This window comes from Perissodus microlepis, chromosome 2, assembly GCF_051167445.1.
Source record: "Perissodus microlepis isolate ML-2025 ecotype Zambia chromosome 2, ASM5116744v1, whole genome shotgun sequence".
In the NCBI taxonomy this organism is placed as follows: domain Eukaryota; kingdom Metazoa; phylum Chordata; class Actinopteri; order Cichliformes; family Cichlidae; genus Perissodus; species Perissodus microlepis.
In genome coordinates, this window is record NC_140462.1 from 18,166,575 (window position 1) to 18,187,852 (window position 21,278).

Genomic DNA, 21,278 nt, shown 5'->3' on the forward strand with positions numbered 1-21,278 from the left:
TATATTGACTCTTGTATTTTTCCTGGATTAATTTCTGTCATTGTGTTCAAATCACTAATTTAAGCTTTCTAAAGAAAACTATTATGTTTAGAAATAGTACATTAGAAATGCCTTGCTCTGTTGAAAAAGTACTTGGGAAAATGTTTACAAAAACTTTAAATTTCATGGGGGGTGGATGTGTCCTTATCTGTAATTGTTTTTGTTTTATTATGCAAGACTATTTCCTTATTGCACTTTCTATAAAAATGGAAGAAAAACACAGAATTAATGGAAGAGAAAAAAACCCCCAACAACACTGGAGCTACTCTTTGATGCAAATAGCACCTTTTTTTTTTTTATCCCTCTTGTAAATTATTTTTTGTGATAACTGAACACAGACTTTAAATAATTATTTAGCAGCATAACAACAAGTCTTAATCCTTTAGTATATCTCACCATATCCAAAACATATTTAAATACAGATGACGTTTCCACGAAAACTTCCCAGTACCTGCCACCTGTCCAGTCGTAATGAATAAATCCTGCGAATGCCTGGAGTACTAAAAGCCACTAAAATCACCTGGACTCCTACCATGGGTTGCTGCGGTGGCAGCGGCTGCATGCTCAGGCCCTGGTTCTGTGCCTGGCCCGGTGGAGGCACAGCCGTCACCTGTGGCTGTTGCTGCTGTGGAACCTGCTGTTGAGGAGGAACCTGCTGTGGTTGGACCTGCTGCTGTTGCTGCTGCTGTTGCTGCTGCTGCTGCTGTTGTTGATGTTGTTGTGCCTGTTTTGGTTGGGGAAACATAACATAGAAAAAGCTTGTAAATTTCAATAATGCACCACAACAGCCGAAAGAACAGTAAGGGCCTCTTGCATACTGGATTTAATCTCAAAAGATGCAGATTTAAACGAGTTAACATGTCCAAATGGTGTTTTCCCCCCCTAATATGGTAGAAGACAAAGCTAGGGAACCAATCCTATCAATCTGAGATAAGACTAATTTTGTTGGGAACAACTTTTATTCAGCATAGGAGGAAACATTTAGCTGTGACAACGTGTTTAAAAGTAAAGTTAACGTTATTCAATACCACTACATTTCTAACACAGTAGTGATGTGCTTTTAGAACTTTAATCTATGCTAGAAGAGGAACTTTCTCTGCTTTTACAGGCCATGCCTTTTAAGCACAGCCTTCCATCAACCTTTTTTTAGTTTTTAAGGCTGCATCGGGCAACTTTTTTTCTGTTTTAAGAAAACCCAAGCCATAGCTAAGATATGACTAACTTCATATAAGTGACATACCCTCATCACTGCATGTTGTCTGAGGTACTGCTGCTGCACTAATTGTTGCTGCTGTTGCTGTTGCTGTTGCTGCTGCTGCTGCTGTTCTGTTAATATCTGATTGGGCCTGGACAAGCCTGGATGGACACCTTGTCCCATTTGACCGAGATGGGATGGCATGATAGGATTCTGCTGGAGTTGCTGGTGGGGAAACCTGATATGTACAAGCCAATAAGAAAAATTAGCATATGCAACAATACAGCAAGCATAACAAGGACAAAAAGACACAAAGACTTCTAAGTGCTAATAATTATCAAACTAGCAGATTTACTTGCAACATAATACTGACCTCTGTGTGTTCTGCATACTCTGTGGGTAGCCTGTGGGCTGTGGGGCATGCTGGAGAAGATACCCACTTGGCCTCTGTTGCCTTAGTGGATCCACTACAGCAGGGTTGGCTCCAGGATGTGCGCCTGGGAAATTTTGGTTGCCATAGGAATGAGGTACTATACTACCACTTTGAGATGGATGCTGCTGCATTCCCATGTGTGATCCGTATGTGGTATAGCCCTGTGGTATAGCACAAATAAAGACAATGTTGATAATTCAAGCCAAGCAAGGAGGAGGAGACAACTGCAGACAAGACCAGGAAAGACCACAGGCAAAATATAGGATAGATTTCAAAAACGGTCTGTGGTCTATGGTATCATGTTTGATCATGTATACAACCTTGTGTTAAATGTGATAAACCTCAGAAAAAAGAAAAAAAAAACCCACTTACCTGGGATTGCATTGAAGTATATTGTTGGTTTGGTGGCATTTGTCTAATCTGCCCTAATGCATTTGGATTTTGATGCTGAAAACACGAAAATTGAATTATTCATTTCTCTCTACTATAAAAACAATCAAGGATCAGAATTTAAGCAGCAGTTAAACACAAACTACGTCTGTTTAAGTTTACTAAATAGAGCTAAGGTGGCACAACTATTCTCAAGGAGTAAGTATTGCTTGACATGTCAGAGGTACAGACTCACCAGTCTGACCTGTAGTTGGTGTCGCAGATTCGGGCCTTGTGGCATGGTAGCATGGGGCTTAAAAGTCATTTGGTACTGTTTGTCTGGTCCCATGATACCAGGCATGCTTCCCGGCATGCCGGGCATCATGCCTGGATAACTAGGCCGAGCGGGCATCATTTTGCTAATTTGGTTGCGGTTTGGTTGTCTGTATGGAGCATCTAAACCTGGACCTCCTGTGGAGAAACAAATAAAACATAAGTCTCAATCCCAGATGTTCCAGCTATGGCAATTCCTCTTGGGTGCTACAGCAGCATAAGTCATAATGATGAGAGTATCCTGCAGTTACTATCTGACCTGTAATCTGACCTGGAGGTAGAGGCTGGCTCTGTGTGTACACGTTCTGTGGATTATAGGGCATGGTCCTGGGATATGTGGGGTTCTGCATCAACTCTGGTGCCATACTTGTATAGGCAGGACCTGGTGTTCGGTTATAGTCCTAGTCACAGAGGATAAAGTATTTATTTAAGTTTGGAAATCAATGTTTCAAATATAATGATCTCTCATATTTAATAGCAAAAATATCAATTGGCAGGATAACAGACCTCTGTTTTGTTAGAAGGTTTCTTTTTCTTGGATTTGGACTTTTTGTTGGACTCTGGTGGCACAGTGGCTACATTCTTCTCTGTCTTCACCGCCTCTATCATCTTCTCTGGTTCCTGTGAGACAGGTGTCAGGGGTTCCTCCTCTTCAGGGGGTAGGGGAAGTGGCTCCAGGTAATAGCTACGTGGTTTGGGCTTCAGGTGGGTGTGATAAAGGAGGAATCGCTGCTGCTCCTCAAATTTAGTCACCTTACGGTCCACACGTACTGTACCAAACCAGCCCCAGGAGAGAGGGGCGGAGTGTTTCAGACCCTCAAAAACATCCCACGGAGAAATCTTTTGTTTAGTAGATACTTGAAGACCCTGATAGATCAGAGACAAATTAAACTTACTAAACTCTTGCTAAATTCAAAATCATCAAGTTAGCATCAGTTCATTGCAGATTTATCTGGTTTTCCTGTGACCTTAACTTGTATTTATCTTTACAAGCTGCAGTATTTGCATCTTTAGTTGTCTTCAACATACTTCTCTACCCCTCTTTCAAAATATAAAAACTGTGTACATCTAATTTTATAAGCCTAATGTACAGGATGTATATTGACAAATAAAAAGAAAGTGTTTACCTCCTTCTCAAAGCCAGCTATCTTGTTGCCCTTAGTGTCTATCAGCGAACCCTGAGGTTCACAGGTTATGACATCACGGGTTTGCTTGGGCAGTGGCAGAAGCTGGCGAACCTTTTCCAAACTTTCTGACTGCCGATCTCCAAGTTCTTTCTGTGGACAGAAAACAGATGGAGTGAGTGTTAATAAAACTTAACTTTACATGGGCAAAATGCAGTTCTTCTCATTTAATGTCTACATGAGCAAAGCCATTACTTTGGCTGCCTTCGCATGCAAAATGATCAATAACCAAGATAGTTACAGCTAGAATTAACCACGACCTTTAGTGTTCAAAGTATACAAGCCTTTGGCACTTAAGGTGAAAAAGCAATTGTTTCACTTTTGTCACTCTGAAAAATGTGGTCAGTCTCATTTTTAACTTGAACTCAAGTTGTTATTTTTATAGACGGCGCTCACCCTTTAATCTGGTGAGTTAGCTACTTAATACACCTTTACTACTCATAAGGAAAGCAGGAAGTCGCTGTTACATACGCAGTAACTTCTAAAGCAGATCATGCATTAACATTTTTCTTTTGACACTGAATTAATTTATTTTGGTATTTATTTACTAATTGTATTAAGTAATTTAATAATCATGTAATAGTAACTTATTACTGATCATTTAGCAGTAAATACAAGTTAAAAAAGGAATAAATACATGCATTTAAAAACAGTTTAACGAGTTAAAACAATTAAATGGAAAATTAAATGACATGGTTAATATATTTCATGCAATACTTATTCAGAGAGTGACTTTTTTTTATCCTTCATAATAAGGACCACAGTTGAGCATTACATAACATCACACATGGAAAGTATTATACACAGTAACAAAATCTTGCATAAGTGAGGAAACTGTGCTCATCCTACCCTGAGCTTCTTAACCAGGTTCATGTAGGCTCTCTTGTTTTCCTCCATGCTGCCCTGAGAGATGCTGGACATGTCAGCAGCCAGTGTGCCGTTAATCAGCACACTCAACATGTCCAGCACTGTTGTGAAGAGCTCGCTGTTGGACAGAAGCAGAGTTAGGAGTCAGATAAAGTCAGTGCCCAGTAGTAACACTCAAGATTTTCAAACTATAGTTTATTAGACTGTTTATTCAAAAATTCACGAGTGACATTAGATGGTACTCGACAGTTTCTTGCAAAGCAAAATACAACTGTAACTTTTAAAAATGCAGGTCAAGTGCTAGCAGCTGGAAAATCCAGTTCATAGTGTCCAATTCAAGAAATAATGTGCCAATATTTCAATAGAAGTTACTTTGAAGCAAACACTTACTTATTGGACTGCATGTCCACTGTGCCACTGCTGATGATGTCAAGGAGTAGTACCGCCCACTCCGTGGTCTGTTGCGTGCTGCGCTGCACTGTATCAAACATGCCACCGACCTGATGGGAGAAGAAGAAGAAGAAAAACAGGTGATTTTAAATAGTGCTCACATGAAAGATGTTCTTGCTTGCATTTCTTTTATTGGTCTCAGCTTTTTTCCACGATAAAAGCTGGGTCATTCCAGCTTTCAACAAACCAAATCTACTAAGATTTGATTTGTTGTTTCCACATGACTGCTTCATAATCCATATATTAAATGAAGCCATGCAAAATTTTACCCTGCAACCAACTATGTGCCCTGACAGCACATAGCAGCCGGTCAAAATTTCACTCTTTTAAAATTTGGACATTTTTAAAGCATTTTTTTTAATTACTTTAACTTCAAATATAAATGTTTCAGAGCTGAAAAACAAATTTATGCTCTGCTAAAAACATCAGCAAAATCCATTTTACACCCACTTAAATGTAAAGCCAAAAACCACATTTTTGTTCAGCACCATCTTCTCTAAAACAAACTTGATGGAATACATCATAGTTTCAAATGTGAAACTTGTGTGCTAATGTCCACCAATTTAATGCAAATGATGTAGAGATACAAAGTAGCACTGATACACAACATATCTGTTTTCTCATAATAAACTGAAGGATGCATCCTATGATTGGACGGGTGGCTGTGGCTACAGACGTAGATAATCAAAAGGTTGTTGGTTCGATCCCTGGCTGCTCCAGTGTATTGCATGCCAAAGATTTCAGATACCGAATGCTAGTTGCTCTCAATGACTTTGCAAGGGTGTGAATTAGGGGTGGGTTTTGCTTTTCGATTTATCGATTAAAATCGATTCTAGTTTGGATAACGTGATATCGATTCATTAAAATCCTGAATCGATTTTTTAATATAAATTTATTTTGGCCGAAATGCCAGAATCTCAGGCTAAACCTCACAAAATTTCAACAACCACCAAACAGTAAATGAGAGCAGGAACACGGATTCTGCACAAAGACAAAAGCACAAAGCGCGACCCGCCAAAACATCAGAATCAGTGAGATGTCGCCTTTCTCACCCGACGGCACGGACATGGTCGGGGCTGAAAGCCGACAGCTCGCTGATTCCGATGTTTCGGCGGGTCCGCGCTTTGTGTTTACGCCCTTTTTGCGCTGATTGAAGCTGAAGGTTTTATCTCTCTCCAAACAATATTGACTGAACCAGCAGCAAAAGAAGATCCAAACTACGCTTCACATAAACATCGTCATGAATTCCCTCTTACTTTTCCTGTTTTGCTTCCACCACGATAAAAAAAAAAAAAAAAAAAAAAAAAAATCACACTTCATGCACAGCTCTCTCTCTCTCTCTCTCTCTCTATTCTTCAAGAACAGTTTCTCATCTAAAAATCTGTTTTCTGCATTATTCGCTTGCTTGTTACGCACAAGTCTACCATTGTTTACAGCGCTGTCGGACGCTGTTTTTTTCCTTTTACTTCAGTATTGAACGGCATTTCTGCCGTTCAATACTGAACAAATGTAAACTTTTTAAAATTATGCAAAATTGCAAAACGCTTAGCTGTGTCTCTAGTAAAACCTCTGTAACTTTGCTCTGCTTCACTTCAGCAGCATCAGGCAATGTTCATATGTTGATTAATGGTTTTCTTTCGTTTTTGATCGACTGCAGAATATTTTTATAAAACAGCTTTCGTTTTATAGATATAAAATATGGAAATGTACTGATGCATGATCTGAACTGTAATATTTCTGACTGTCTGAGGCAAAATTTCCCCGATTCAAATCGAATTGAATTGAATCGAATCGTGGATCGAATCGATTCGGGACCTTGTGAATCGGAATCGAATCGATTCTAGGAATCAGTGACGATACCCAGCCCTAGTGTGAATGTTAGGTACTTCTCCCCACAAAGATTATAAAACAATGTGGATTTTTTTTTTGCCTTCTTTGTAGTTTGATTTAATTCATGCAATTCTTTCTTTCTTTTTTTTTTAAACCAGCTGTCTCTTCTTTAAAAACGCTTACAAGATTCAGTCGTAGCTTCAGTGCCTCATGCATCATTTGCTTTGCCTTGCAGTCATCTTGGTACTGGTCTTCTCTCCAGTTGGTGACAATCTGCTGCACTTGGCTGTAAAGGGAGGTGAGGAGACCCTCCCTCTGTTCATCCTGCCCTTTTAAGCAGGTCAAGACCAAAGACAGGAACGGCTGCTGGCTCAGCAGAGACATACTGTGAAAGGAAAACAAATTTCACTTGATGAAAAAGGAATCATGGTCCAGAAGTGGGCAGACTGAGTTTTTGGAGATTTCATAACATGTGTAAGTGCTACAAAATGAAAATGTCCTTCCTGCCAAACATTTCTTTCTGAGATTCCAGATCAAAGAAATCTAACTGGTTTAACGACAAAGAAATGTTAGTTTGCCACATACCTTTTCTGTTTCTGCCTGTCCCTCTCCTTACGTGAAGAAGAGCCAAGGTGCTGCCCTTTCTCCAGCTCCTCTCCTGCCGCCTTTAGCACATGGCCCTGGACTGACGTGGGCAGCTTGGCTATCAACGGAGCCACCAGCCAAACACCCGATCGCTCGGATGAGCTGCAGATAAGAAATATTAGACGTCAGCATCGCTGTATTCAAACCCAAATGCAATGGCTATGATTTTTTCCTTATAAATAAATGTCCAGACACAACAAAAAAACAAACATAAAATAATTTTAACAAGACCTGAGGAGAGACGCACCTTAAAATAGGCTTCATTTTGCTTGTGGTACTGTTGTTATTAGATGCAGAGCCTCCTTGGACTGCTGCCCCGTTCCCTGAGGGGTTACTTGAGTTCATCTCAGCTGATTTCTGGAACACCTCTATAGTGGCCTTGGCTATGTTCTCCAAGAGAGAGTAGAGTTCCTAAAGGAAAACAAATAAGAAATAATCTGATATGTCTGATAACAGAAATCCCACGATTATGTTGTTTTCTTTTCTTTTTTTAAAAACCCACAAAACAAACAGATAACACTTACATTGTTGGTGCTCTGTTTGATCATCAGCTGCAGCTCCAGAGATGACTGTCTCATCGTCCACTGGTCCATATTCTGCATCAGGGAAAGGATTACTGTTAAATTCTATTCTTGTGGTAGAAATTAACAACCTGTCATGAACAAGTTATGGATAGTTGAGGCATTAGTCCTGTGTTAAACCATGTCCTAAACATGTTACATTTTCTGCTTTTGTTTTAAACCACATGTAAAGGGACATAATGTGAATATTAAAAACAGCCTTTGATACTTTACGCAACTAAGGCTGTTCATAATTTATTATGTAAACAAACAGTTCACTATGTGTCTGTATTTTAAAACTGGGGCACGTTTTTCTTTACTGATCCGATTTTTTCTGGTGGCCCATTAAATGAAATGAGTTTGACACTCCTGTCCTAAAACCCTCACTTAGCCAGGAGAGGGCAGCAACACTCCACCAATCCAACTCAAGCAACAACTTGATAACAAATGATTTTAGACAAATTAAAGCTGTTACAGTTAACACGCTCATTCCAAACGGCAAACAAAGTTTCATGCATCATGTGAACCAAAAATAAATTATTCAGCCTGACTTTTTTTTTCTCTACCTGGAGGATGCGTTTGATACGCTGCCTCTGTGGGTTGTCACCGTCATCACTGTCCAGCTGGCGGTGAGGATAGCAAATAAGCTGCAGCAGTCGCTGGGCTTGAATGTTCACCAGCACCGGGTCTTGGAGGGCACTGCTGTCCTCAGACAGAGACTTCAGGCAGCGTTCTCCAACCCATTCCTGAAAAACAAGGGAAAAGGCGTAAAGTGGGAAATGTCAACAACTTTAGCGACCCCCACGTTCAGGTTCAAGTATCAAGATAAACTCAGTCATCCAAAACAAGCATGACTAAAGCTAGGTGAGTGGTAATGAAAACAGGGCAATGGGTCAATTCTTATGAAACAGAGCTGCTGACTAAAAACTATTTTGGAAATTTCATGAGGTCTCAGAGCAAGTACATTCCTCTAAGATAATGAGCTGCCAGCTCTTCCTCCAGCCTTCATATCTAAGTGACATCTGGTGCAGAATATGATCTCATTCATGCTTTTTATGCACCTCTGGCTTACTGAATTTATGTGAAGTACAAAATAAGAATAATCAGTTACTATTTGCTGTCTCACAAAAGCTTTCTGACAAAAAAAATGCACCAAAGATAAGACCAAAGTTCTCAAAGTAAAAAGCAATCTTCTTTTTTTTTTTTTAGCCATTTTACCTCATTTTACTGTGGACTATATTCACACCATCTTAACTCATATTCTCACCTGCTGGCAGATGGTCTTCAAAACATACTTCGCATATACATCCAAGCTGGCTGTCTCGATCGAGACATTGCGTCCTTCGGATATGTCGTCGAGGCCGGCGGTGTGTGACAACCCTGAGCCTCTCAACTCAGCATCACCTGCAACAAGAAGGAGCCGGCAAAAACCAATCAGTAAACATTTGGCAAAACTGATTATGCCTGTGTTTGATACCAGTTTTTACATGGTGCACTCTAAGCTTTAAATTATATAAGAGGAATATAAATAGTCATACCCAACATAAACACAGCTTTGAGAACAGCAAATACAGCTCCAACCACTATGCTGTTCTGGGAGGCGGCAAGAAGGTGGCGATCGCAAGATGACCGGATACCAACTGAAGCCTTGTCTGCAAAGTTATAACACCAGTTTAAGACAAGCTTTGTTTCAAGCTGAGAAAAATGGTAAAACGTTTGTAGATGCGCTCACTACCTGACTTCACACCATCTTGGGGGACAGGGTTGCGTTGTGGTGTCTTGAAAAGATGCAGCAGAATTCTGCAGGTCAGTCTGGCTCCTGGTTCAGAGTCTTGCTCACTGCAGGCTGAAGTCACAGATCAAAACATATGCTCTGATTAACACCGAGTTCCTTCACATCGCATTAGGAAGGTTCACTCCTTTTTTCTTTTTGGATGGGCTACACAATCCACTACATCAAAGTCACACATCTAAATTTAAACCCTGTCCTAGATAGGCTCCTCATCAGGCAAGATAAAGATGAATTTTCATAGAGCTGTTGTCGTGAAACAGGGAGTGAGAACAAAGCATTTACTACAAGTGAGAGCTGTTGGCATTTGGCACATGTAGTAGTGTTATAACATGAGCCAAATGCAACCAAACAGCATGGCTGAATGAGGCTTTGTCTCCACTCTGGGAGGGAAAAAAAGATTAACAGCAGGGAGAGAGGCACTTTTCTGGCGAAAGCACAAACTGCACCGAGGCTTTGTGGACCCAGAACAAATCCGTCACATTTATTCTCCCCTTTGATAGAACTAATGCATTATAAAGCTGGATATTCCTTCCTGTGAGCCAGGCTGAAATGTACTGCTCACTCATTTATAGAATGCCCAATGCCTGTGCGGTTATATAGAGATGCTTGGAAGGAAAGTGGTATAGAAAACGCAAGTAAGGCTAAAGGAAAAATGTAAGCGAGAGATTTAGTGGACAAATAGGCTTTACTATAAAGAATATTTTAAAGAAAACACTCCCAAAGGGGGCAGTTTTTAAATAATACATAAAAGAAGTATACTTATCCATATCCTTATCTATTATTAGATAAGTATTTCAAACACACATATCATATTCAAATATGATACTTAGGGATAGCTCAGTAGGTAGCGTGGTCGCCCCATGATCGGGGGTTCGAATCCACTGAACGGCTACCTTGAGGTACCCCACATGCTGCTCCCTGGGCGCCTGATTAGTGGCTGCCCGCTGCTTCACTGAGTGAATGGGTTAAATGCAGAGAGAGTCATTTCTCCACGGTGATCAATAAAGTATACATTATTATTATTTTGGGTTTAGCAGTGGAGCACACCGATGACAGCGTTTAACAATCTCTAGAAAAATGCTAAAATAAGGCAATGAAATGCATCCCATTAGTTAGATGGACAAAACTGAACGTCTAAATGCACTATTGGGACTGTGAAGTTGTGTAGGTCACAAAACTTCAGAGTTCTCATATGTCGCATGGAATAAAGAGCGCACTCCTTGAAACTTCACAAAGCTACATCTAATCAAAAGATGGAGTTGTGTCATTATTGTTCTTTTTTTGTGAAACGATCAGAATTAAATCTCAACTCTTGCATATACACATAACAGTTACTTTTTCCTTTTGTCTTGGTTCAGTGCTTTCTATTTTCTTTTAATCTTCACATTTATTTTACTTGGTTTGCTTAATTTTACTTTTGAAAAGATACAGAGCTGAATTGTAGATTGTAAAACTTAAAGCGTTTGATGAATAGTGGAAACCATGGAGAAATCGATATCTCAGCTGGACATCTGCGTCTGCCAAAAATGTCCTTTCTGTCTGATACCGGCTGATCAACAATGTGATGTTTACTGATGGAAAATAACAAATTGTTACTTTAACAATTTCACAATTGAGGCATCCCTAACTGAACTTGTGAAAACGAGCTAGCAAAAGCATCAAGCTCCTGTGGATTCTGTTTTAGTACTACAACTGTAAACTTCACCAATGTGATCAAGGGTCCCGGCATCTGACCAATAATATTTGAACCAATGGGGCATAAAGTACTTCCTTTACCCAAATTCATGGGATTTAAAAACTCTTACCTGCATTGAGAAGGGAAGGAATGGCAACACAACGAACCAGGTCTTCAAGGAGCAAACACTGTCTGGCAATGAGAATGGCTACGAAGGTTGCCAGAGAATCGTGGAAGGACAAATCGCTAACCTTAAGGACACAAGACAAGTAAAGAGATCAAATTTAACACACGTGTTTTGTGAAAAAACATTCTTCCCTAATTTAGAAAAAAACAAACCAACCCAAAAAACCAAAAATACTATGAAACTTCGGAAGAAACTAGCATTTGCTTTGCTTAATATGAGCCTCGACCACTGTTGAGAGTATATGTATAAGAGAAAATAAGGAAAACAGGTTTACTTTAAAAAGAAACTTACATCTACGTTACACAGCAAGTCATTGAAGCCACAGTTGCCGTTGTTAGAGGAGCAGCAAAGAGCCTTGAGAATGCCGAGCCATTCGGCACTCAGGGAGCGGCAATATGCTGTCAGCTCCGCACACAAGATCCCAATATCGTTCACCCTGAAAGCACATCACATGTCATGAAACCAAAGTCCAGTAGTGTAGCAATCCGAGCCCTACACCCGTGTAGCCCAGCAGGAGTAACGCACCTTTCTGGGTCTCGGTGATCCACACACACATCCATTAGCACATTACAGACAAAGCTGTAGCGGTTGGCTGGGCTGTCATTCAAGATTTTGCCCACCATGGAGTGGTTGAAGTTGTTGGCTGAGGGGTTGGCGATGGCCTCCATCATGAACATAGGATCCCAAAGCATGTTGGAGTCTGATGGGTCAATATTGCAGTAGATGGAGTTCTTCACTTTAGAGCAAAACTCACTGTGGTAGAACACAAGGCAAAAACAAATAGTTAAGATTATGTTGCACCGACCAATAAAAAAAACCAAACATATTAGTTCAAAAGTGGGTTCAATTTATTCTATTCTAGCATAATTTATGAGTCTATGCATTCTTTCCTGTGCATTTATACAAGTTGTTTTTTTCCTTACCTAAATATCTCACCAAACTTGTTCTTGAGGTGACTACAGGAGGTGTAGAGATCATACAGATAGGCCAGAATGCAACGCTCAGCAGAGGAACAGTCTGCTGGGTTCACACCTGACTTCACCACAATGCGTAACCTGTGAATACAACGAAAATGTGATTCGTTCAGCTATGAAAAGAAAAAGTCTTGGTTATTTCTTGCTGAGGAGGATGTGATGGGACAGCAAGGGGAAACAGTGTTACTCTGATAAAATGTAATAAAATCCATTTAAAAACCACTAATAAAAACACTACTGTAATAACAATGCACCATATACGCAAGGTTATGAGGGTCCTGTTGGCCTGCATCATTAAAAATCAAGAAATTGCCTGCCACATAAAATCTGAACATGTGTTTCCACAAAAGAATAGAAAGAGATATACTCTGGTAATAACTGCGCTTTAGGGGTGCAATTAAGAGGCGTTTGTTAAGTGTTTTACGGTACACAGCATTCAGGAATCAAATGCACCGTCAGCATCCCCGCGGTATAAAAAACCCAATTAAAGTCAAGTGAATGCCTTTCTGAATGAGTGCAAACCAACAACAATTCTTTAACTCTGCAATGACTAAACACATCCTCTCTTTACTACTTTAATTACAAGTTTAACTGAAGCCTTAACCCTGCAAACATCCCTTTATGGGTGTGATGAAATCTCTATTTCAGTTTATCTAGCAGAAAGATGACAACACAGTCTTGGTCCACCGACTGCAATTTAAACTGGTATAAAATGAGCTTTTCCAAACATTAAAACTTGTAACATACCCATCAAAAACTTGGGCTGTCTGCTCAGGATTGAGGATGAGGCAGGAGTGGTACCTCCTCAGCACTGCTACAATACACAGACACAGGCTTGTGGTGTAGCTGCCCACCAGGCTGGATGACTTCAGCAGCAGCTCGGCTTCCACCAGACTTAACTCATTCAGAAGCTGCGCAACACAGTCAACAGATGTTTACACATGACGCTGAGTAAACGGTGAAGTTAACTTGATTTGTCTGCATAAAATGTGACTGAAGTGCCAGTACCTGAATAGCGAAGTCTATGAGGCCACTAATGTTAAGGGAGTACTCCATGAGGTCAAAGATGAACTGAATGTGCTGGACGAGAGGCAGGTGGTAGGACATCCCTAAGGCAAAGCTGGTGATCTGTTCCAGCACATTTCTGGACACCTGCACACAAAATACCAGACGTGAAATTAATGCAAGAAATATGAGAACAAATATCTTCTTTAGAGTCAATAAACCAATTTGGAATTTTAAGTGCATGTGGATTAATACTCAAATCATGGTAAATAGGCAAACTTGGTTTAATTACCAGCAAAAGAGGGAAACTAATAAACGCTCAAAGTTTCTCACAAAGAGTCTGATGAATAAAAAAGACGACTGAACTGTCACATCTGAAGCTACAGCCGAAGGGTGATTAGCTTGGCTTATAGTAAAGACCAGAAGATGGGGAAGTAGCCAGTCTGGCTCTTTATAAAAGTTAAAAAAAGAAAAAAAAAAAGCTTAATGTTCAAGAGATATATGGATGGACTCAATCTTCTTACCCACTTGAATCTTCAAGAAAGCGAATAAGCATATTTCAGAAAATGTCAAACGATTCCTTTAATATAAATACAGACACCGACTCAGCCGTAAAGTGGTGGAAAGTTATCCTTATGTATTAAACTGTAAATCCCCAAACACTATGAGACAACGTCTGGCCTCCTGAGGCTTCTGTAATCTGAATTAGGCCCTTGAAGACAAGTCCAAGACTAATAAAGTTCCAAATGAAATTTTCAAAATGTTTTACACAGTTTATAATATGTGGGCTAATACTAAAAACACTTTACTATTCAGGACTGACTGCATTCTCTGCCATTTATAATTTAAATATATTACATTATGATGCGTTTTTACCAAGTGGCAATCTCAGGAGCTGAAAATAAAGCCAATGCTATTTCAGCTGCTCCCTTATACACAGGGGGTCACCCCAGCAGGTAGCTCCAGTTTGTGTTTTTAGACCAGATGCCCTTACCGACTCAACCCTGAAGAGATTTGTCTCAGGTTTCTGTGTCTGTGAGATGGAACCATGCTAAATGCTAACCAAGCTGTTGCCCGACTAAATATTCACACTTCTTTCTCCAACAAGTCAAAACTAAAATGGCCAAAATGCTAATGTTAAGGCCTCAAGGTGTAAAGTATAAAAACCAGCTGATGGCATGGCCAATGGCTATATTTTATAAACTCAGGTTTTCAGGTTCCAGCCTTCTCAGAGCTGTTTTGGTTCTGAGGCATTAAATTGTTTTGTGACATCTTACAGAAGAAATATTTATACGGATACATTTGAAAGGTCATTCCTTCGGGTCCATTTGGCTACTGTTTAAACAATAACAGAATCTAAAACACGACACCAATGAGAAGATAAAATGATTCCTTGTCTAACCTGGGAGGTGACCTGGTGCTGGTCAAAGTGGGAGAGGTGCTGGAATTTGGAGAAGATATCCTCTGCAGTGGGAAAGGCCTCTGGCTTACTCCTCTTCCTTTTTTGTCCTTCCTCTCCTCCTGTGTATGCAGAGGGTAAAAAACAGAAGAAAAAGAAATTTAAAAAAAGGAAGCAGCAGCTCTTGCTGGTCAGCAGTATTCTTTCCAGTCCACCAAACAGGCCAGCCATGAAATCTAGTTAAGCTAGTGGAGTCTTATCTTATTCCAGCCTACTTCGAAGCTTCACTGCAAAATACATTGCTATGGAGGCACTTTAAAGAAAAGGAACGAGGTACTTTTTATTTAAGAGATACATAGCTGCGAAGGGAAGGTCATCACAACCTCAGAAATCTGCCATAAAACATTCCGGTATGTGCAATTATTACTCCCAAAACCTTAAATCAGACTAATAAGGTCACGTGTATTTGAGATAAAGTGTCTGTGAACAGATGAAAGCTATTAGCATAGAAATTGGGTAGAAAGAAGATTGAGTGATGTAAACCCCTGAGGGTTCATAGAGAACAGAAGGGAAAAAAAGAGGGCTTTTTCTTTTAAGAAGGGCAGAAGAAAGGCGTTACAAATGTAAAGTACACAAAGAGGAGAATTATTAGTCGGATAACGGCTGGAATGGCCACAGTGGGAAAGCAAGCAATTACCCTACATGTGAAAAATGTTTTACAAACAACCAAACATGATAAAGCTTCTGCTTTCCATGTTGCTTTCAGCCAAAACATTATCTTTCATATGATAAACACGTATTATTCTGCAGAAAGATGCGGGGGAAACATTCAGTCAACAAATTGGGGGAACATGTATAAAACATTCAAACAATCCCCTGACTCCCATTTTCATCCTTAAAGGTGAAAAGTAGGTAAAATAAAACTGTAATATAATCTTAAAAAAACATAAAACTGCCAGACAAAATTCATGCCCGGAGAAGCAAACAGAAAATGTTTAGCATCAGTCAAAGGAGGAACACTGTTACCTGTTTCTGCTGTGCTTTTACGGTTTAGCACCTTCAGGATGTCTTTGGTAATTTTCTTAATGGTGTGTCTCGCCTCATCTCTCAGTTTGCCCACACCGTAGAGGACCACTAAACGCTGGTTGCATTCATGACTGGCACTTTCCTCCTAAAAAGAAAGAAAGAGATCCTGATGAACTTCAATAAAATCAAGAACGACAGGAACCAAAAGAAAAAGACCAGCAATAATTTAGCAAATGTTACTTTTCAAACCAGCTGATAAGGACAATAAAAACTACCCCAAAAAAAAGAATCTTACACTGAACTGTGTTAAAATCATGCTGTAAATGAGTCCAGAATTAAAGCAGTTATAATTCTGTGTATGAAAAAATCTCATCGAGCACTAAACAGAGCCATTTCACAAATAACATTAAAAATATCATATTAATTTAGCTATATTAATATTAGAAATTATTCACATCAATGCTTTTTGTCCACCAATGACATTATAAAGCATCATTTATATAATTTAAACAACATTTAGGGACTAAGATTTAATAGATTCAAAAGTTCAATGGCCTCAGTGTATGTGCAACTTCATGTATTAAGCAAAGTCATTATTTATAGCATTTACACCCATTCACAAAGACCTTGCAAAACAAATAAAGTTAATATATAAGACTTTATTGATACAGAGAGTAAAAGCTAGCTCTTCACGGGAAAAGGAAATCAAATCTAAAATAGCTGAAAAACAATTCCAGACCTCATTAGGAAATTAGGAAACCAGCAAAACATATTTTCTTCTAGCCACCTGAGTTTATCTGGGTTGATTTCATAATGTAAATCTGCTTTTCAGTAATTTAGGCTATAGATAAACTGAGACTGAAAATGAAAACGGGTTTCAGGAAACTAAATAAAAACTAACAGATGTACTGACAAACATCCAGTTCAGATGTTGTCAAAGTACAGAGGAAGAAGATTATTCTCCATCTTTATCATTTACTACATAATATCACCGAGTCATACTGTGTTTTCAGTGTATTAGGAAGATATCTGCGTAGGAGAGAGTATCGGGTATTTATGTTTTCAAAGTCACACTGTAAGGATTCTTACCTGAGGAATAGGGAAGTGAGTGGCATACTGGATGTGGCGGGGTTGCTCATACAGTTGAGGAAAGGCGGGGTCCATACCCTTGTCCTTACAGTTGGGCTTGCTGTCCTGATCTGTAACCGGCTTCTCTGGAGAGGGGCTTCCCTTGGTTTCACAGTGCATTGGAGGTGAGAACATCTGCAGGACAAAGAAGTCTGAAATTACTTCAAGCGAGGAACACCAAAATGTTCAGACAGAAATGGCTCCTAGTGTTTATGTATAAATTATGGCAAAAATATACCTCATCAAAATTAGCACTGGAGTTATGATCGATTTCCATTGACTCTGATAGGCCAGTATCCTGTTGAACAAACAAGAACTTCATGTTAGCTTTCTACACCACACAACTACTCTGTCTGTAACACTACACAACATCGACAACAGATTCCTCCAACATGCCTCCATCTTGACACTGCTGCCTGCATCCTGCTCTTTGCGCTCTGATTCATCAGAGGGCTCATCGCTGGGTGAACGTGGGCGGGGCAGGTGGGAGTCAGAAGCCAAGTCGCCACGGGAAATGAGCGTGCACATGTAGATATTGTGGGAAAAGACGTCGTGACGGATGAGCTCACAGAAGAGAAGGACTAGGTTGGAGAACTCCACGCGTTCGCTTTCATTCCCAGGCTCCGCTGTGAAGGGAAAAAGAGGATTTGAATAATTTATTAGCAGATTTCCCCTGCCAAATCATTTCGAATAAATATGCAATGAGTAATGAAGTAAAAAGGCAAAGACAAAAGGACGTAAAGTTCGTTCAATATTTAGACTGAGATCATGTGTGACACATCAGAGAATCATCGCTGCAAGAAACAAACAAAAAGAAAGACTCACTCAGGGTGGGAGCCTGAGTATCGAGGAACTGCAGCAGCACATCCTGAAAGACTGGCAGTGTGGCAGCTGAGAGGGAACCGGATGACACAGAGCCCTTCTCATCCACCACCTCCGACTCGCCGCACCTCTGCAAACAAATGTGCAACAGACAGTCTTTGAGTGCTAAATTCAGAAAAATGTTCTTACTTAGCATGTTTCTTTGGATTTACAGTAAATCTACACACACGCTGAAAGTCAACTGTGTATACACATTTAAAGCTTCTAACTAAATCTTATACTCAAAACATAAAGATTAGGGATGCGACAACTACAAATAAACAATATCAGAGACTGATATGTTCAGACAACAGATGGTTACCGTGACTTTGAGTCAAAATACAAACTAAAGAATAAAACCCTATTCACACATTATCTGGAGATACATACTATGTTGTAGGGAATGCAGAGTTTACCTGTGATCTTAATCACAAAATGTCACAAATATGTCTGCAAGTCATGAAGCATGCAGTAAATTCACCACCAAATTTTGTCAAATGGGTCATGTTAATAGTAAGCCCCCTGTAAAATGGCATTTCTGCCTTTTATTTTATTTGAACAATTTCATTTGTGTCCCCACTTCTTTCTTCTCCTGCTCTCCTGCATGAGGAAGTTTTAGGGAGTTTGTATCTGCAATTATAAGTGACAGTCTGGAAAGCATTTTCACAGCACAGAGACCCATTCATAAAAACAGTGAATGGTGAAATCCATCACAAAAAGAGAATATTAAAAGATGATGATGATGTTATGATGATGGATGACATGCATGGCAACATTCGGTAAGGAACTGTAACAGTAATAACGTCGCAAAAATTATTATTATTACTGTTAGATCTGCGGCCGACAGCCACGGATGTCATTAAATTTGAATATATCCTGTGTAAGAAATGTAATAAATTATAAGGTTTCTGTGACAGAAGTTGCACTAAAGGTGCAGAAGAGGCGAAACAGAACTCAGATTGGAGGGCGGTGTGTTTCTTACCTCTGCTTCTATTTCAGCCTGCCTCTTTTCCAGCAGCTTGGCCACAACCATGGCCCTGTGTCTGCCTGAACGCTTACAGCACACAGCCCATTCACAAAGCAAGGTCACCACCGCATCATCATCAGGTGACATCTGGATAGAAACACGCTTTATGAGACAACATCTCCAAAAATAACATCACTCGGTGTCACACTATTATCTGATGATCGGTAATCACATGGCATCAGCAGTCTGCTTTTTATTACAATTAACAACAATGTGGTCAGTACTCTCCTGTAGCATGCAACTACTAAAGCTAACTCAAACTAAACTAACAACTGTGGGAAAAATCACTTTTGCTAACTTAAATAAAAACCTAGCCTTTAGTGAACCATTCAATCAAAACTGGAAACGACCAAAACTACTTTGAAAACTAGAACTAAACTAAACTGAATACCAAACAAAAAGTAACTAACTATAACTGAATTTAACTATTAACTCACTAAAATATACACAAAACTCATTACCTCGTGGCCATCTTTGCTCTGGCCTGAACCAAATATCCTGTTGTACAGTGAATCCAAGGAGTTGTTGAAGTCAGACTTCTCAAAGCTGTGGTTGTCTAAAACCTCCAGAGTGTGGAGAACCCTTCCGATGGTGAATCCTGCCAAAAGATCAACATTATTTTAATTTGTTCTTAAAAGCTGCAATCAAGTATGTAAAGAGTGAAAGAAACAGTTTTCATACCCGCTGTCGTCTCCTGGCACTTATCAAACGACCACCTGAACTCCACTGCCTGACCTCGCTCCTTAATTTGTTCCTCAATTTCCCGCAACTTTGCACGAACCTGTGAAAGACCACTCTGTTAGAGGGCAAGAAACAGAAACCCAAAACCTGTGGACTGCCAACCAAATCTTAAGATTATGAGGTAACTAAATAACCAATTAAAAGTAGTGAAGAAGGTTTATGTAAACCACAGTTGTGTTTATAAGTAAAGACATCTCCAAACACCTGACATATATTTAAATGCAAACTTCCACTTGCTCAAACTGGCTTTGTTGGTACTTCAGAGACTGTCCTTGTGTTTCTGCACTAGGAGCCTGTTTGTGCACAAATCTGTTTTGCTCTGTGCATTTCTTGTTCTTTATTGATTTACTGTAATACACTGGAATTCATTGCTTTTGTGCACTAGAAAAGCCAATACAATGACTTTAATTGCAAACAAATGAAAGACCATGAGGTTTTTTTGAGCACCATATGAATAATTTCACATACAAAAAAGGAAAATGTGAGTATGGATGGAGGTACCTGCTGTGTAAAGGCAGTGTTGCCTCCTGGCATTGGCAAGCTGGAAGGAGCGATGGGCAGGAGGTCGAGAGGGGAACCAGTCTTGTTTCTGCTGTCTGTTAAAGAGTAATGCCACACAAGAGCACTGGGACAGCACAACACAATGCTCTAATGTGACAATGACAGGAGAGAGAGGGGCAGGGAGAAGGAATGAAGGAATAAATACCGGGCTTAGAAACCATGCATTAAGTACATGAGAATGAAATTGGACATAGAATACCTGTAACATGCAGCTGAGACCAAACACCAGAGGCCTGTGCTGTGGACAGATATAGAAGTCTGTAAAAGGTGTCTGGGGCTGGTTCCCTCCCGCTGGCTGGGAGGTTGGTGTGGAGGGCAGAGCATTGCTTTGCTGTGTCAAGATGCCGTGAGCGGGATGCCCTCCTGTGCCAGGGCCCAGGCTCCCGTCACTTAGCAACAAGTTGAGGCGGCGCGTGCAGAAGTAAGCCAGTCTTCGTGACAAGTAAGCAGACTGCACGAATTCCCCCGAGTACTGTGGCACAGAGGAGAGATTCACAGCATTAACCAGACACTTGGTGTTCATTCACATCAGTCAGCTACAGAAATGGAAACAAAATGAGGGCTGTGGGCCCCGGTGGGTGCTGTCACCAAAGGTCATTGCCATCACACGAAGAAACAAAACAGGATAAAGTGGTGCCAGCTGTAGAAGCATGTCATACCACAGAGCAGGTGGGTGGGTGTATCTGCACAGCTGTATGAATGTTAAGGAGGAGTGCAGGTTTTGCAAATGTGATCCATTAATACACAAGTGATGAGGTTAGATTGAAACTAAAGACTGAGGTTCATAATGAGGTGACAGTGAATGAGCAGATTTGTATACCTGTAGTAAAAGGGGCAAAAGTAGTCTGAGAAGCTCATCTTCACCAGGCCGGACTTTCTCAAAACACTCCAGCACCCATGTCAGGAACTCGTGTCTGTCTAACATACCATCCTGAGCACAGAAACACAAGTCCAGCTTAATACTATGCAGATCTTAACACTCCTACGCACTGTCTCC

The 21,278-nt window shown here is 40.1% G+C and overlaps 1 protein-coding gene across 5 annotated transcripts in view; it reads right to left on the reverse strand.

The window, feature by feature from the left end:
• med12 (mediator complex subunit 12) overlaps positions 1-21,278 on the reverse strand; it is a 31,272-nt gene that overhangs the window by 2,487 nt on the left and 7,507 nt on the right. Inside the window, exons 6-41 of one of the 5 annotated variants that reach the window (XM_084951643.1) lie at positions 21,102-21,212; positions 20,481-20,753; positions 20,222-20,368; positions 19,661-19,760; positions 19,441-19,577; positions 18,935-19,066; positions 17,917-18,043; positions 17,488-17,717; positions 17,330-17,389; positions 17,053-17,226; positions 15,964-16,108; positions 14,941-15,059; positions 13,542-13,685; positions 13,281-13,444; positions 12,483-12,614; positions 12,085-12,312; positions 11,851-11,995; positions 11,503-11,623; positions 9,641-9,751; positions 9,444-9,557; positions 9,173-9,309; positions 8,472-8,651; positions 7,870-7,941; positions 7,593-7,756; positions 7,286-7,447; positions 6,884-7,085; positions 4,811-4,920; positions 4,403-4,538; positions 3,497-3,646; positions 2,877-3,236; positions 2,641-2,770; positions 2,293-2,507; positions 2,040-2,114; positions 1,608-1,828; positions 1,280-1,472; positions 572-763 (exon numbers count right to left, since the gene is read on the reverse strand). In XM_084951643.1, coding sequence (XP_084807769.1) covers positions 572-763; positions 1,280-1,472; positions 1,608-1,828; positions 2,040-2,114; positions 2,293-2,507; positions 2,641-2,770; positions 2,877-3,236; positions 3,497-3,646; positions 4,403-4,538; positions 4,811-4,920; positions 6,884-7,085; positions 7,286-7,447; positions 7,593-7,756; positions 7,870-7,941; positions 8,472-8,651; positions 9,173-9,309; positions 9,444-9,557; positions 9,641-9,751; positions 11,503-11,623; positions 11,851-11,995; positions 12,085-12,312; positions 12,483-12,614; positions 13,281-13,444; positions 13,542-13,685; positions 14,941-15,059; positions 15,964-16,108; positions 17,053-17,226; positions 17,330-17,389; positions 17,488-17,717; positions 17,917-18,043; positions 18,935-19,066; positions 19,441-19,577; positions 19,661-19,760; positions 20,222-20,368; positions 20,481-20,753; positions 21,102-21,212 — 5,613 coding nt within the window. Of the gene's footprint in view, positions 1-559; positions 764-1,279; positions 1,473-1,607; positions 1,829-2,039; positions 2,115-2,292; positions 2,508-2,628; positions 2,771-2,876; positions 3,237-3,496; positions 3,647-4,402; positions 4,539-4,810; positions 4,921-6,883; positions 7,086-7,285; positions 7,448-7,592; positions 7,757-7,869; positions 7,942-8,471; positions 8,652-9,172; positions 9,310-9,443; positions 9,558-9,640; positions 9,752-11,502; positions 11,624-11,850; positions 11,996-12,084; positions 12,313-12,482; positions 12,615-13,280; positions 13,445-13,541; positions 13,686-14,940; positions 15,060-15,963; positions 16,109-17,052; positions 17,227-17,329; positions 17,390-17,487; positions 17,718-17,916; positions 18,044-18,934; positions 19,067-19,440; positions 19,578-19,660; positions 19,761-20,221; positions 20,369-20,480; positions 20,754-21,101; positions 21,213-21,278 lie in introns of all 5 variants that reach the window. The other 4 variants (XM_084951636.1, XM_084951622.1, XM_084951627.1 and 1 more) reach the window with 4 other exon arrangements.